At 41.5% G+C, this 14916-nt stretch overlaps 1 protein-coding gene across 12 annotated transcripts in view; it reads left to right on the forward strand.

Annotated features, from left to right (window-relative positions):
- GPRIN2 (G protein regulated inducer of neurite outgrowth 2) overlaps window positions 1-14916 on the forward strand; it is a 43861-nt gene that overhangs the window by 14405 nt on the left and 14540 nt on the right. For 6 of the 12 annotated variants that reach the window (XM_087765600.1, XM_087765599.1, XM_087765596.1 and 3 more), the window contains 2 exons: window positions 2274-6189; window positions 6892-7021. The exons of 3 other annotated variants lie outside the window; for them this stretch is intronic. Coding sequence is in view for 1 of the 9 variants with exons in the window: in XM_087765595.1 (XP_087621721.1) it covers window positions 8513-8558 (46 nt within the window). In the remaining 8 variants the exon portion in view is untranslated. Of the gene's footprint in view, window positions 1-2273; window positions 6190-6891; window positions 7022-8094; window positions 8559-14916 lie in introns of those variants that run through there. 3 more of the 12 variants (XM_087765597.1, XM_087765595.1, XM_087765603.1) reach the window with 3 other exon arrangements.

Raw genomic sequence — 14916 nt, forward strand, 5'->3', positions numbered from 1 at the left:
CACTGTGCCTGTTGTTATACTGCTTTTGTGACAAATAATAAGGAATACCTGATCCATTTACAGAGTATTTGTCTAGTACTGATAGTGTCTAGTATGCATCAAAAATACATAATGACCTCTCCTAAATACACCTAATACAACGGGATTTGGCTCCAAATACATTTAATTCCAAGTGATATTGATCAGCTTTGGCCTGTGCATGAATCCTCAATACACAAAGGGTTAGAAATTACATCAGGTATAGTGTAGACACCAAGTGTCACATGGGCAATGTCACAGCAGCTATGTGAACTATTCAATTGACAGGGGAAAAAAAAAAAAAACCAAAAACCAACAACAAAAAAAAACAACAAAAAAAATCAAAACAAAAACCCCCCACAACCCCAAAAAACCAAAAAGGGTTCATCTTAACCCAAATCCTTTCACAAATCTAGGTTAGACCCTAGCCAGGAAGGACAAAAATAAGCTGATGTGGGCACGCTTCATCTAGTAATCACTAGAACTATGACTGCTGCAGCAAGAAAGCTGCATGCTGTTCCTGTTTTTATCTCCTCACTTAAAATATATGTGAAAATGTTCTAGGAAATGCAAGAAATATGAGAAGGATGAGAGTAAATCTTTCAAGCTAAGAGGAATCAGTATTGTTCCCACAGATATTGTTGCCTTGCTTTACTCAGAAAGGTAATGTCTGAATGCTAGAAAGCAATATTTTTTTTCCCTAGGAGCTAAGTAAACCATTTCTGTCCCTTTCCCAGCCTGGGGCTCAAATGGTACATTCTGTGGCTGGAAATGCTGACCTGAAGGACACCTGCCTACCATTAGCCAGCTTATTATATAACTTTGGTTGTATGTATGGAGAAGTACACTGGTTTTTAGGACTTTAGTTGATACCTTTTTTTTTTTTTCTCCTAGCAATGTAATTTTTCCTCGAAGACAATGAATGAGGTCTCTGACAATCTAGTTGTTTATTTGGCAACCAGGGGTTGAAGGGTGGGAGAGAGTTAAAAAAAGGAGATTTTCTTTAGATTCCTGAGACCCATGAGTTAGTACGTCCACGAGCAAAGGTTACATAAGCTAATAGATTAGAACAAGATTTAGTTGCATAAACACTGTTACTGCATTTCAATCTGTCACAGAGTCAAGCCTGCAGATTATTGCAGGCAGAGCTAGCCTGGGGCTTACAGTCCATCTCGCTGGACTGCCTCTGGCACTGGACACACTTGAAATAGCATTATTCCCTTGCTGTGGGGCTGCCTGAAATCTGTACTACTTTATAGGTATTATTTGTGTGAACCTTATTTAATATACAGTGCTGTTGCTCTCAGCTTGTGTTTAATTTGGAATGTCACCCTGGTATATTGGTTGCATAAAAATTTTATCTCTGTTTCATTTAACCAAGGGTTATGCCTCTTATGAGAGTGGTCCGACAGCCACAGGGACTAGATCCAAATCCTCTTCAAATTCCCCCAACTTTCCTGAAGCCTCTGTCCTCCATCTCTCTCCCTTCCGTCATACTCTCCCCAGCATATCCTGGACGAGCCCCTCAGCTCCTCTGAGAGAAGTCAGAGAGACCAGTATAGGAAGGCTTCTGCTGTGTGGGGCAGAAATGGGGATGGGTATGCTGCCCAAGAATATTGTCCAGGGAAAGGTAGGCTGGATCAGGAGTTTTGAGTGGGCTGGAGTCGATCCACAGGCCATGGGACCAACAGACAACTACACGATGACTGTGGCCTAAATTGTTTGAGAATATTCCAGGTCACATAGGAAAACAAAGCCTTTCTTGGAGCTGCAGAGCTATGCTTCTTCAAAGTGCAGCAGGGTCAGAAATCATGCTCCCAGGCTGCAGTACTTTCCTCTGGCACAGTGTTATCCTTGGTGCTTTCCCCAGCATCTTGCTGATACCATTTCCTCATTTTTACATCTGGGAATTGAGGCATCAAAGTTCAAGTCTTTATTTAGATGCTTGATTCCCATTAAGTAGAGCTATCTGTCTCTACAGCAGGCTTGGTTCATAGCACTCAGCCCTGGGCACCGGCTAAGACCTAGAAAAGACTCTAATACTTGGGTTTCTCTTTGTCATCCAAAGACCAAATAATTTTTTTGAATCACAGCATTTGCAAAAGTAAATTAAGGAGGTTTAGTATATGCATGAATGTGTTTTTGAAAAGAGTTCAGATCCAAATTTGCAAGAGTGTCTTGGTGGACGAGTCAGGTGGGACAGAGTTATTGGTGACTTGTCGAAGTGTAATGTTCTGTACTGTTTTTTTTTCTAGGATCAGGCCCTGGGAGCCCTGCTGGCTTATGTGGTGCTGGCTTGCCTCCTTTCCAGTTGAGAGGAATGGAACAGATGGAAGACGAGCAATGAAATGCAGAGTGAAGCTAAACATGTGATTAAATTCCCAAAAAGGCCAAAGCTCTTATTGCATGAAAGGCAGCTTAAAGCGACCCCAAAACTGGCTTGAGGGGTTATTTTTTTTGCAATTATTGATTGATTTTGGCTATTGGTTATTAAGCAACTGTAGAGAACAGGGCAGACATTCCGGTGGTTGTGCATGGGAGGAAATGAGATCTGGGAAAAGGAGAAGTGAGAGCAGAGTGCCCATGTGATAGTCCCTTCATTTAAGATGGGATTTAACGTTTCACGTCATGAAATCTTTGGTTTATAACAAAACATGCTTAAAAGAGGGATCTTGTTTGCATTCTGCATAATCAGCTGCTGTTCTATTCATTTGATAACCAAACAAAAAATAGTGCTGTGTAGAGATTTGCTAAGTCTTTGAAGTAGATGAGACTGCTTATATCAGCAGGCTGCCTGGCAAACTGCCAATGCAAAATAAAGGCAAAAGAACTGGTCTTTGTTGAGAAAGCTGCTCTTAACCCCAAGATGAAAAAGAAAGGAGATGGCATGGCTCAAAACCACCAGTTTTCAGTGTTAAGAAGCCTGACAGCTTTCAAAAAGATTAATCCCACAAAGAAGAGTACTACATCTATGTTGCTCCTTGAAAAAAGTAATGTCAGTAGTGTTACAGCATTATTCCCAAGAAAGATGAATGTAGATGACCTGGCAGATTTCATAATGACTTTATGAAAACAAACAGATGAGATAAACCCACACAAACCATCTTCCTTTTCACAGGAAAATAAAATTGCAGAATAGACGCTTATTCATAGACCATACTTGCTACAACTGGGCTGTCTAACCAGCAGTTACCTTCTCCCAGGCAGAAGAACCAGAAGGCATCATGCCGCTCGCTAGATATAAACACTCAAAAAATAGATACACAGCCCTTCCAACCAGGCATATCCTTAATTAGATGTATAAAAATGGCTCTTTTTCTATTGATCTATCTATCTTCAATATATAATAGTGGAGTCCTTAAAGAGTAAAGCCGTTACTGCTTTTTAACAGTGGCTTTTTATTAGGCTATCATACGCATTGTAGTGCAACTCAGGTGATAAGGATCTCTAGGGGAAGGGTTCCCTTTCAGGTTTTGTAACACAGAATGCTCATTGGATTAAATGAATAAACCACCCTTAGAATAGAGACTGGACCTCAGTCTCCTGTCCCCATATGGACAGTCACTAGAAAAGATTGCCATGTTCATTCTTACTTTTTCCCTAATTCTTAGTGGATCTTCAAGTTGTTAATGCCTTATGCAGGCTAAAAGTATTCATGCACACTAGCCCAAGCAGACTGTTCTACAGCAGTCACGGCCAGTTTAAGTTGGTGTGGTTTTACACACACACACACACCCCCCCACCCCCCTACACACCATGTATTCACACTCTGCCTTAGCGCTAGTGCTCGTCTAACGCTGCAGTGTAAGGTTTTCACTGTGGAGTCTGATGAGTGGCAGGAGAAGGGGAAGGAATGCAGAAATAACACAGACTGGTTTACGCTTTAGGGAAATGACAATAGAGGTAGGTCGTGATTCTGAGGATTATTTGGACATAGATACATAAACACTCCTTTCTGGGTCTAGTTCTTAGTCAGTACTGGGAAGTCTGAGAATTTGAGAAGAGCTTATTTTCTTAAATAACTCCTGTACATGAGAAGGTGGTCTAGACTTGCGATATTTTTAATAAGTTAAGCATTTATATATAAATGGCATTGCTTTCTTAAGCAGAACACTAACGTGACCAGATGGATTCTATCTGTAAATTATCTTTGAATTACAGCATTTGCATGTTTATCTAAAATTTTAATTTGAAGTTTTTGTGATATTGCTTATCTGACAGAATTGTTTTCTTTGTAAAGTTCTACATTAGAAATAATTGTTCTTCTCACGTCAAATGGAAGGTGACGATCAGTTTCGCGTTTTCAAACAGTCTCAGGTGCTTTTCACTTGCCTCACATGCATGTGAAAACACTCGCTATGCTAGCTCCTACACTGGGCTGACTGGAATTATTTTGGGTATCCGAGCATAAGCAAAAACTGAAAACCTGGCACTGCATACAGAATGTCAAATTCAATAAGGAGCTAGCGGTATCTAGAGTGGAGAGCTTCTGCCTGGTTATAGGCATAGTAAAAGTTAAGTTTGGCTATGGTGCATTAGTTATTATCTTGAAGGCGCTCTCAGACTGTGCTAAAGTGCTATTACTCTTCAAAAACACTCAAAACTACTTTACAATGGAGACATCCAAGACCTGATCCGAATTGGCTGTGGCAGATGACATTCAGGCAAATGAGCAGTGTTACCCACAAGACAGCATATTGTTCCTGGAGGGCTATGTTATTGTTATAGACTAGAATAGATTCCACAAATGCATTAAGCTAAAACTGGCCTGGTTGCAGGTGCAGTTTCACTGGCTTAAGTGGCTTTGAATCAACAGACAGCAAATATCATCCTTCCAGGGTTTGCATACAGAGCCCCCAGACAGAGATATATGAACAAATTGCAAGCAGCATTTTTGTGTGCCAGCTCAAAAAGGCACTTCCAAGTGGGGCACTTGAACCTGCCCCCTCAGAGGGCAGCTCTGCCAGTGCCAGAGCTCGGGAGGTTCGAGGCTGATGGAACAACCGCAGGCTGGGCAGGTCCAAATCACCCCACCTGGCATCAAAAAGTTACTACAAATGACAGCAGTCCAGGCATGCAAGAAAAGGGTTATAAATGGGAAGGGGTGAGAGGAGGGCTTCAGTACAAGTTCTTAGGTCTCATATGGAGGAACCAAGAGATCAGGGTGGTTTCCCCACCCAATACCCTCTTCTGAAGAGGGCTATCTGGTCAAAGCACGGTGAGTGAATTTTAGGTTAGACAAAGGGCTTCTGGGCTAGGACTGGGCTGCTTCTCTCTTGAATGTGGAAGCCCGGATTGCCTGGATGGAGGCTGGGGTGACAAAAATTGGCCTGCAGGTCTGACAGCTCTGCCCAGTGCTGCCCTTCTTCAGCAGGCAAGCAGCGCTAACTGCCTTTCCTCACATGAGGTGACTCAAAGTCATGGGGCTGGTGTCTTGGTTTTTTCTCATCTTCAAGCACCCAAATCAGTAAATAGTAATTTTGAAAGCTCTTTTCCATGGCTGGGCGTAGGACTTTCATTTCATGAAATTAAACTCATTCTCACATGTTGAAACCCTGGATGGAGTTCTCAGGGAAAACAGGAATGCTAGTCAGGCTGAGCAGCAGTGGCAGAACTGTCCTGCAAAAATCCTGTTGAAAACCAATGTTTCCCTTCTTCCCAAAAGAAATTCATCAACGTTGTCTGGATTTAGCTTGATGTATCTATAAGCTATTGACTTCTCAGTTTCCTTTAACTGTCAGTTTTGTTAAAGAAAGATACAGAATAAATTCTCCAAATTTGAATTTGAGACATCTTTACACCTTTTCTTATTAAATGTAAAATGAAAAAGCTGTATACCAATCCCATTGTTATGGATGCCCAGATGTGTAACCTGTTGAGGTAAAAGCTGGTCACTAGTATCTTTCAGTAACCATATTTTGATGCTGTTAATGAAAACAGTCAACCTTGCTGGACATACCAAATCCAGGACAAGATGCAACTTCCTCATGTAGAGGGTTTAAAGAAAAAGAGAAATGCAATATTATCCTCACATTGTATCCTTTATATGTTCTTAGGACATCGTTTGGGCAACCTGGGTCAAGTTTGGAAGACGCATTTGACTGGAAGGGTCATACACTGAGTTGTTCCACAGCTGGCCACTGGCACCCAGGGAACAACGTTGGAATAGCTGTGAGTGCCAGGGCTGTGTTTTACCGTGTCAGCCAAAGGCCTTTTGCTAGAATAAGAAAGGAAGCAAAATGCCGTAACGTTGTCCTCTCCCTGCGGCACCATTGCAGTCCTATACCACTGGGGGGAGAGTCGCCTGGGCATGATCCTGGGCCGCCAGGAACGCCGATGAGAATGCTCTGCAAGGGACGGGTTCAAGGAACTTCTGTTTCCGGCCTTGCAGGAAGGATGCACAAGCTCAGCACAAACAGTTGACTTCAAGCGCCTTTTCTGCTTCATTGCTGTAATAAACATGGCAAGCAAAATAAAGCAGCCGGAAAGCTGCTGCTGACCCGTGCGTGGCTGTTAACCCCTGAAATCCTTCCTGACCTGTAGCCCAAGGGAGTAATCCCTTAGTGAGCGTGGCGGGGGTTGTGTGTCTTAGGAACAAAGCCTGGAAGCAGATAGAAAATGACTAGTTTTGCAGCCCATTTTGAAGACTCAGGGAGCAATTTTGTGTTCCTAAAAGCATCGGGAGGGGGGTCTTGGCCCCCCTCTCCCAGCTGAGCTAGGCTGATGGGAGGGTACTGGGTGAAGACTTAGGAACAAAGTAAGAATGTGCTGTAAGTGTTTTACAGGAAAGGTATTAACTCCTTCCTGAACAGAAAGAAAGAGGACTTGAAAGGGTTATTTTCTGATGTTTTGGCATTCTTCTTGCCCCATCAGAGATCCAACCAGCCTGCCTTGTGTGAAGCTTTAAATGGAGGGGAATAGGCCAGAGAGAAATAAAAGCAGCTCGCAGTGCGGAGACAAGGAGAGGTGCTTGGGAAAGGACCGGGTGTAGTAGCTGATAAAGGTGAGTGAAAGAAGAGATTCTTTACAGAAACAGGCCACCATGGATGGGGACGAGACTCTGCTGGCGACATCTGTCCTTGACGTTCCCCAATGCACCATAGGTCACACCTGGCAATTTGGAGGGACCTGGATGCCTGTGTCCTCCAGGCGGGGTTTCCCTGCCAGGGGAGGATGGGACGGGGGATGTTCAACAGCAGCACCCTCGGGACCCTGCCAGTGCCCTCGGGTGAGCCCCTGTGTCAGGCCGAGTGCGAGGGCACGGTGCTGCCCTTACACTCGTGTGCAGTGAGGGCTAGACTGGCCGCAGCCTCCTGCAAGTTGGGGATCCCCATGGGCCGCAGTAGCTCAGTGGTGCAGGTGTGCAGCCATGAGCCCAGAAGTGCTTGCGGCAGGCACGGGAGGGAGGGGAGGGCGTGACTGGGAGTGTAGCTGCCAGGGCGTGGGACTTGTGGGAGGGCAACCGAGGCCACAGCTGCAAGCACCCTGATGCGTGTGCTGATACGTACTTTTTTTAAGTCACTTTGTTTCAACTAAGGTTTGTTTTAGTAAGGGGAAACAGAGTCTGGAAAATGACTTGCAACAGAAAATTTGTTCTAAATCGTGTCCTGTCCGTGACAAACTAGATAACTATCTGTAGCATACAGTTTTTTCCATTTCTCCCTACTGAGCACAAACAAATCTCACTCTTTTCAATCCATTGGGACGTCTTTGTTCCCAGTCCGTGCCTATACAGCTGATGCATTCTGGATTTTGGGTTGTGGTTTGTTTCCGCGCCCCCCCCCCCCCCCCCCCCGCCCCCAATCGCTCCAGATTACCAGAAGCAGTGGGTGTTTCCTACTGGTGATTTCACATGTACGCGAAGGTAGAAATTGAACACATCCAGGGTGGCTTGGCCTAGGCACCAGTTCCTTTGTATACCTTTTAAAATTTTCCTTTTCCCCTTATCATTTCTATTCCTCCCCCTCTGCTCCTCCTCTTCCTGCCCCTCTTTGCCTCCCCTCCCTGTGCTTCCCTGGCGGCGTTGCTGGCTCTGCACAGGCCCAGTTTCTCTAATCAGATGAAGCCGCAGGATTATCTCCCTCCCTCCTAGGCTCCATTTTATTTCCTCTCCAGCCAAGAGGGGAGGTAGGAAGGGGCGTCACGTCTAGGCAGAGGAAACCCCATCTCCCAGTCTCCTGCCTTTGATGCTCTCTAACAATTCCTCCTCCTTCCCCTTATCATATGCTCACCTTAGTGTCAACAGCATCGGGCGGATCAAGGAGCCCAGTTTCTAAAGGAAATCTGAACTCTCTTGGCTTTTGTTCTCCTCAGATTTCTGAGCATCTATTTTAAATACCCTCCAAGTAACTTGGATAGGGAAGCTGGATGTGCAGTCTCTGAGTAGGGGGAAGGTAAGGACCACGGAAATCATGTATTGCCCGTTCTCTCGTCTCCTGTAAGGACACCGAGTCCTCTCCGTTTTGCCAGCAGGTCTTTGAGAGTAACAAAGCAGATGAGGGGAAGGGAGAGGAGCGGCACAGAGACAGACCCAGGCTTCTGTAAGTGCTGTGTTGGCAGCAGGGGGTCGATACCCTGGACTGAAAAGCCCAGGAAATTGTAGTTTTCTCTTTTACTGAAATGATGGGAACTATGGCTCTGAGCTTTAATGTAATTTAATGCAGTTCTGCAGAAGGTGGTTGTTTTGTGCTGGTGTCTTTCACTTAGATGTGTACGTATTTTTGTCTTTTAGCAGGTCTTTCTAGAATATGCTTGTCACTGTTTCTTTGGGGGAGAAAAACCACCATAATCCAGTTCATCTTATTCCTCTGCACATCTGCAAGTTTATGAAGATGCTTTTTGATTATCTTTTGTGTGTATGTTGGGGTTTTGATACTAAAAAAAAAAAAAAAAAGAGTAAATTGTCTTGCTTTAAATTGTTACTTTTTAGTACTAATCTGCCAGAGAATGGTTTCCCTTGTTTTTTCCACTGTGTGTACCATGTTTTTTAAATTCCTAAGAAGTTAATGTTCAATACTACAGAAAAACTGAGGACTATTTCAGTGCCTTCTGCGTATCAGCTTTGTTTTACACTCTTCTTTCCTAGATAAATGATCAATTGCTATTTAGAATGACTGATAAAATTTTCTCTTAAACCGAAATCTGTCTTTTCCAAAGTCAAAGATTTGATTTGGTTTGGCTTTTTATTGTCGCTAGAGTAAATGTTTCAAATCAGAAACCATAGTAGAAGAGTGCTTTGTGCATATGTTGTAGTTTATAACCTGCTATGATTAAAAGTAAGAATTTGTGATGATGCACTTCTGGATTTTAGGGGAAGAGGTTTAAAAGGGATGGGGGGAGCAAGCAGTAATTTCTGTTTAGAGAACTCTAAGCATGAAAGGTGACTGGAAAGATAACCATTAGATAAATATATTTTGTAAGATGTTGATCTTTTGCATAAATAAGAGCATATAAAGATCAAAATCTACCTATTTTCCAGTGACTCATGCTTCAAAGTAATCATCTGATACAAAAATATCAGTGACTTCCTTGCACCAAGACATTGATTAAAGCTTGCAAATAGTTGTTTGCATGTTTAAGGTTAAGCATATGTCTGAATGTTTGCAGGACCTAGATTGCAGTAAGATCCGAGTTCAAAGACCTCTGCGTGGAGTCTTTGTGTAAAATAATTAGGTTTGGGGAAGGTTTCATTTATGAGTGTGGATTAGATGAGGGCGTCATGTTTTCCTGTTTTGGCTCAGTTACTCTGTAAAACACTCTTCTCTGATTATAGGGTTTTGTTGATTTTTACCATTCGCATATTTTATCTCAACTGTACTCTAGAGAGAGCTGCAATTGCAGTTTAGTTTATCTAACAATTATCTAGGGCTGCATAAAGAACAAGAGCAGTAAACTGCATATAGCCTTGTGATGTCTGAGCTGGTTTATAATACCAAATGTGATAATTCCCCATTAGATAACCATACCAAATCCATATTTTTCCTTCCATAGTAAACTATACATATTCAAAATACACTTGAAAAATAAGAGTGTACGAGGGAGGGTGGAACAGAAGAAAATTGTTATGGATGATCATTAGACTTCTGAAGTTAAATTTTCTTTCTGTTAAGGGCAATGACAAAGGGTAAATTGGAGGTAGCTTTAAAACACTCCAGATAAGCAGAAGTATTTGCTGTACCAGTGAGATAGTTACACCTGTCTGCAGGCTGGTCTGTTCTGTGCAGAACAGCAGCAAAATCCTCTTCCCTCTTCAGCAACTCTTCTGGAGATTAAAGGGGTTGAATTCTCCATTCCTTTCCCCTGTAGTTAATGTTTTAAAATGAGGATGGAGTGTACTTGACTGGTTCCTTGTGTTTGAATACTGCAAGCTGTTATACAATTTGCAGGAGAATGCAGCCTAGGAAAGATGCTTTCAAAGGCTCAGGAGCTAGACAGAAAGCTGTTAATGGTGTTTATTCATTTTCTGTGTTCTATGAGTATTTTTAATGAATGAGAAAAAGTAAAAAAATCTTATTTTTGTTATCATATGCCATAGTTCTATTGTTGCAAGTGACCCTCAAGTCATTGAGCAATTCTCTTACTTCCTAAAAGAAACAAAAGTTTGTATCTTTGGCAGATGTATGTGATATTTCATTGCTTGTAGTCCCAAACCATTCTGGGCCAAGAACAAGATAGCATGAATCATATGCTGCAAATGATGTTACACTTTACTTTCCTTGTCAGCCTTGCACTTTTTTTTTTTTCCCCTTCCCCTGTGGCCATGAGCAGCACCATAGGGTTTGGGGGCACTGGCCTTTTGGTTAATTCTTGCAGTTTCATTGTACAGTAATAAGAGTTTTTTAACTGGTGTAAACTGTCACACTGTGTGCCTATACAATATCATATGCGAAAACATTTCTTTGGGCTATTCAAATTCTGGAAGATCTGAATTATCCAAACTCTTAGTAGTCGTTTTTTCCCTCAGGGGGAGGGTGGGAGGTGTTTCAGTGGTGAGAGAGAGATCTTTTATGTAAAAGCAAAAAGAGAGGGAGAATGAAAATAAATGTTGGGGTACAGTGGTCAGGAATATCTGCACAAGGGATACAATGAGAAGGCAGTGAACCGAGAGATACTAAATGAGCCATTCTCTGCTTAGATCATTTGATGTGATATTTCTTGTGGATGCATTATAACTATCAAATTAATCTAAAGCTACGCAGCTGGTAGTTCATACGTATGTTAAGAACCGTCCTTTAGGAGTATCCTCTGATTCCTTAGTGGATGGTGGGGAAGAAGGTGGTCTCTTTCCTTTGCAAAAGCTGCTAAAGTTCTTCAGAATAAAGTTCCACTCAGAAATAATCTTTAGCAATAGGAACCACAAAAAATCACTTTGGGGCTGCTTAGGTACATATACTCAGAGCATGGGAATAGGGGCAGGCTAACTAACCGAAGCTGACATCAGCCAGGTCTTTGCTAGTGTAGTGTTGAGTGTGAGCATTAAGCATGTGAGTTATATCCAAGCGTCATTCTGCACTAGAAAAGCATCATAAGAAAGATCACCTTTAAACTGGCCTGTCCCTGTGTGCATCTTTAAAGTAGTATGTCTTCCAAAATTATGGCTTAACTCTTGTGCAGTGTGGTTTTAATACAAAACAGAGAAAGGAGCAGGAGTATTTCTCCATCTCTAGAATATTTGCTAATTAAGCTTTAGCAAGGGCATACCTGAGTGTGCAAATGAAGGTTAATGGGATTGAGCAGTTGTAAGACCTTCATTTGACTTGCAGAGCTTTACTCTAGTCAACAGTGCATAAGACTGACAGAACCCTGTTCATCTGAGCTGAATTGAAAGATCTGACTTCCTTTTCAGCTCAGACTAAGCAAACCTGACATGGAAATTGGAGAGATGATGAATGCACAAAGCCACCCTAACTCTTCTAAACTGGATTTTTTTTTAGACTTCTAAAATTATTTTATTGCTTTCTGCAAAGAATCTGCTGGGAAAGTTCAGTGTTTATGACTGAACAGGGTGGATAAGTACGTCTTGAAACATTGTCAAGGAAAAAGACACATCTTGTTTTAGCAGTTTTATTTGTTTCTCAATGGCTTTTAAACTGTGGAAGGGGTGGAGTGCTTTTGTTGATTTAGTAACAAGAAAGGTGCTAACAGATTGGAAAGAAACTTTTGGAGTTCACTACCTCCTTCATATATATCCCTTTGCCTGTAGAATATAGGGATCACTTTTGTGTTTCCTTTCAAAAGTCATTCCTGTTTTACCTCGTTTCAGTACAAGGTACAGGTTCCACTTATCAATTTAAACAAATGGTTTAATATTGCAAAATCGTTGCACATTCCAGCTTCTTTTGAGGCTCAGGATGAGAAGCCATATGAAAACTTCTCACTGGCAATGACAGATAAAAGCACAAAATTATGAAAACAATAAAAAAAATAATCATTGAATTGTTCAGTTTGGAAGGGACCTTGGGAACTCATCTGTTCCAACCTCGTGCTCAAAGCAGTGAAAGCTATGAGGTCAGAGCAGATTTATTAGGATTTTGTCCGCTTGGGTCTTGAATATGGTCAAACCAACGTTTGAAAAGCAAAGAATTCCTGTAACAGAGACTTAATTCTCTATAATCAGTATCTTGTTGCTAGCAGTTAACAGCAGATGCTTAAAGAGTTACCCTCTAGCTGTTCATGTCATACAGGTGGGATCTTCCTCCACCCTGATGATGACAGGAACCTGCATTGTCTTGCAGCTCTTGAGTTGTTCCAAATTTATACCTCAATATTTTGTGTTTCTGACATTATTAAATGTTAATAAGGAAGTAGAGACTTCTGCAGCTCATTTTGTGGTTGAGATTAACCAAGAGGAGTGGAAGCTTGCTTGTTTACATAGAGCAGGGTGTAAATCTAAGTTCTTGAGGAAGTTCTTCCCACACTCGGATTTGACAAAACATTTGCAAGCTTTAGTCTGCTGCTCCACTGTCTCTCGGTTTGTCTCTCCTTAAAGTCTCCGGTGTCAAACAAGCTTTGGATAGCATCTTGTGAGCATGGGCTGTCCTCTAGCCAAGCTCTGATGTTCTTCTTCTCTCAGTCCTGAGAGAGTAGAGAGATGCTCCCTTTCATCCCTTTCAGATGTTTTCTGAAAACTATAGATAATAGTTTCCCACATAGGTCTGATTAAACCACAGAGTAATTGGGACCATTGCTTTTTTGAGAGAGACAGACCGCACTTTGACATAATAACTGTTATTTATGAGGAAATATCAAGTTTGAAAAGGAACCTTATTCTTCCTAGTTCCTCCCATATTCTTTGTTTATATAGTTTCAAAGCTAGCTTATACTACAGTCGCACAATGGGAACTTTTAGCAACACTATGAAACACGATTAGGTAACCTTCTTTTTAGTCCTTTTCAATATTCACTTGATTATATGTGTGTAGCACCACTTATCCCTCTGGATAGAGATTGCCAGTTCTTTTCCAGTTTAAAGATATATAAAAGACTGCTTGCAGTGTGAACCGAAGACTTAAATTTGTCACAGAATCTCTCTGCCAGAGAGATTTTCCTGAAAAGTTCATCATAGTAAATAAAAGCTTGTAAATGAATGCAGCACTGCAGGACAACATGGTCTGCAGTTGTGGCAGCTCTGCTTATAAAGGTATAATGAATCTACTTATAATAAATCATTGCTACTTAAGATACCATGCATATATAATATGCATGTTATTAGCATGCATATTATATATACACTATATACATATGGCACCTAATCTGATAAATTCTGTTAGTACTGGGTTTATGTATTTGAAATCCTTAAGATTATTCATCCTCACTTGATGCTGGGAAGCTGGAGGAGGGGATGCTTTAACCAGATGTTTCCAAGGCATGGATAGTGTCTGAACTTTACCGGTAAGACAAGTTTTCTGCAAGTGCAACAAGAGTTTCAAGTAGAGACGCTCTATTTATTTCTTTCAAACCAAATATTACAAAAGAAGGGCCAGAATAAATTCTTCTCAATGTCTTATATTTAATACCTTTCATTCTGGGATTTCAGAGTGCTCTGCAATCATGAATTAAGCCTTTAAATACCTACATCAGGGGCTTCTGCATCTAATCCCTGAGTCATAGATGAGTAAACTGAGTCATAAAGTGAATGACTTGCTCAAGGTCGTACATTATGTCAGTGAGCACAGACAGAATTAGAAGGCAATTGTTTCCTCTTTCTAATTACTGAGCAATTGGTTTTTATAATCTAGAAGTCAGTTTTCTGTCAGTCTACAGTCTAGGAGTCAGTCTTTTCCCTGCCACTGCTGAGAGTAACTTCTGGAGGTAGATGGATTGCCTTTTTGAATCTTTCTTTTCTGCAATGTTTTGTGTACAGGACATAACCACTGTCATTTAAATAAAGAATTAAAGGGCGTTTTCTGTAGCCCTTGTGCAGTGTTCAATCACAGGGAAAAATAAGGGAACAAGAAACGAGGGTAAATTACTAGGTCTTGCGAGTTAAGTTGCCAGGTTTTTTTAGGCAGGAAAAAAATTTAACTATTACATGTAGAAGAAGAATGAACCATCTTTGATTTGTTTTGGTGGGGCATCTTTCAATCTGTAAATATTGTCTTCCTTTATCCTAACAGAGATATTTGGAGAGCTTCAGATTACTGTTACTTTCATTTATGTCACCATTATTCCTGTTTAATACCACTATAGGAATTGTCATCCTTCTATTAAGGATGATATGTGAACATGAAAAGCCAGTGTACCTGCGGCTATATCTAGTCAGTATTTTTAAGGCAGATTTGAGCTTGCTTTTTCTGCCACCATAACTAGTTATAAAGCTTTGATCTCTGTCGATATAACACTGAGCCCAAGTGAGTGAGTTTTTCTGGGAGGCTGGGCGTTAGGCGGAGGCTCCGTTCC

The sequence above is a fragment of the Nipponia nippon genome, unplaced genomic scaffold (genome assembly GCF_047370975.1).
Source record: "Nipponia nippon isolate SJK-2023a ecotype South Korea unplaced genomic scaffold, ASM4737097v1 scaffold_3, whole genome shotgun sequence".
Lineage (NCBI taxonomy): Eukaryota > Metazoa > Chordata > Aves > Pelecaniformes > Threskiornithidae > Nipponia > Nipponia nippon.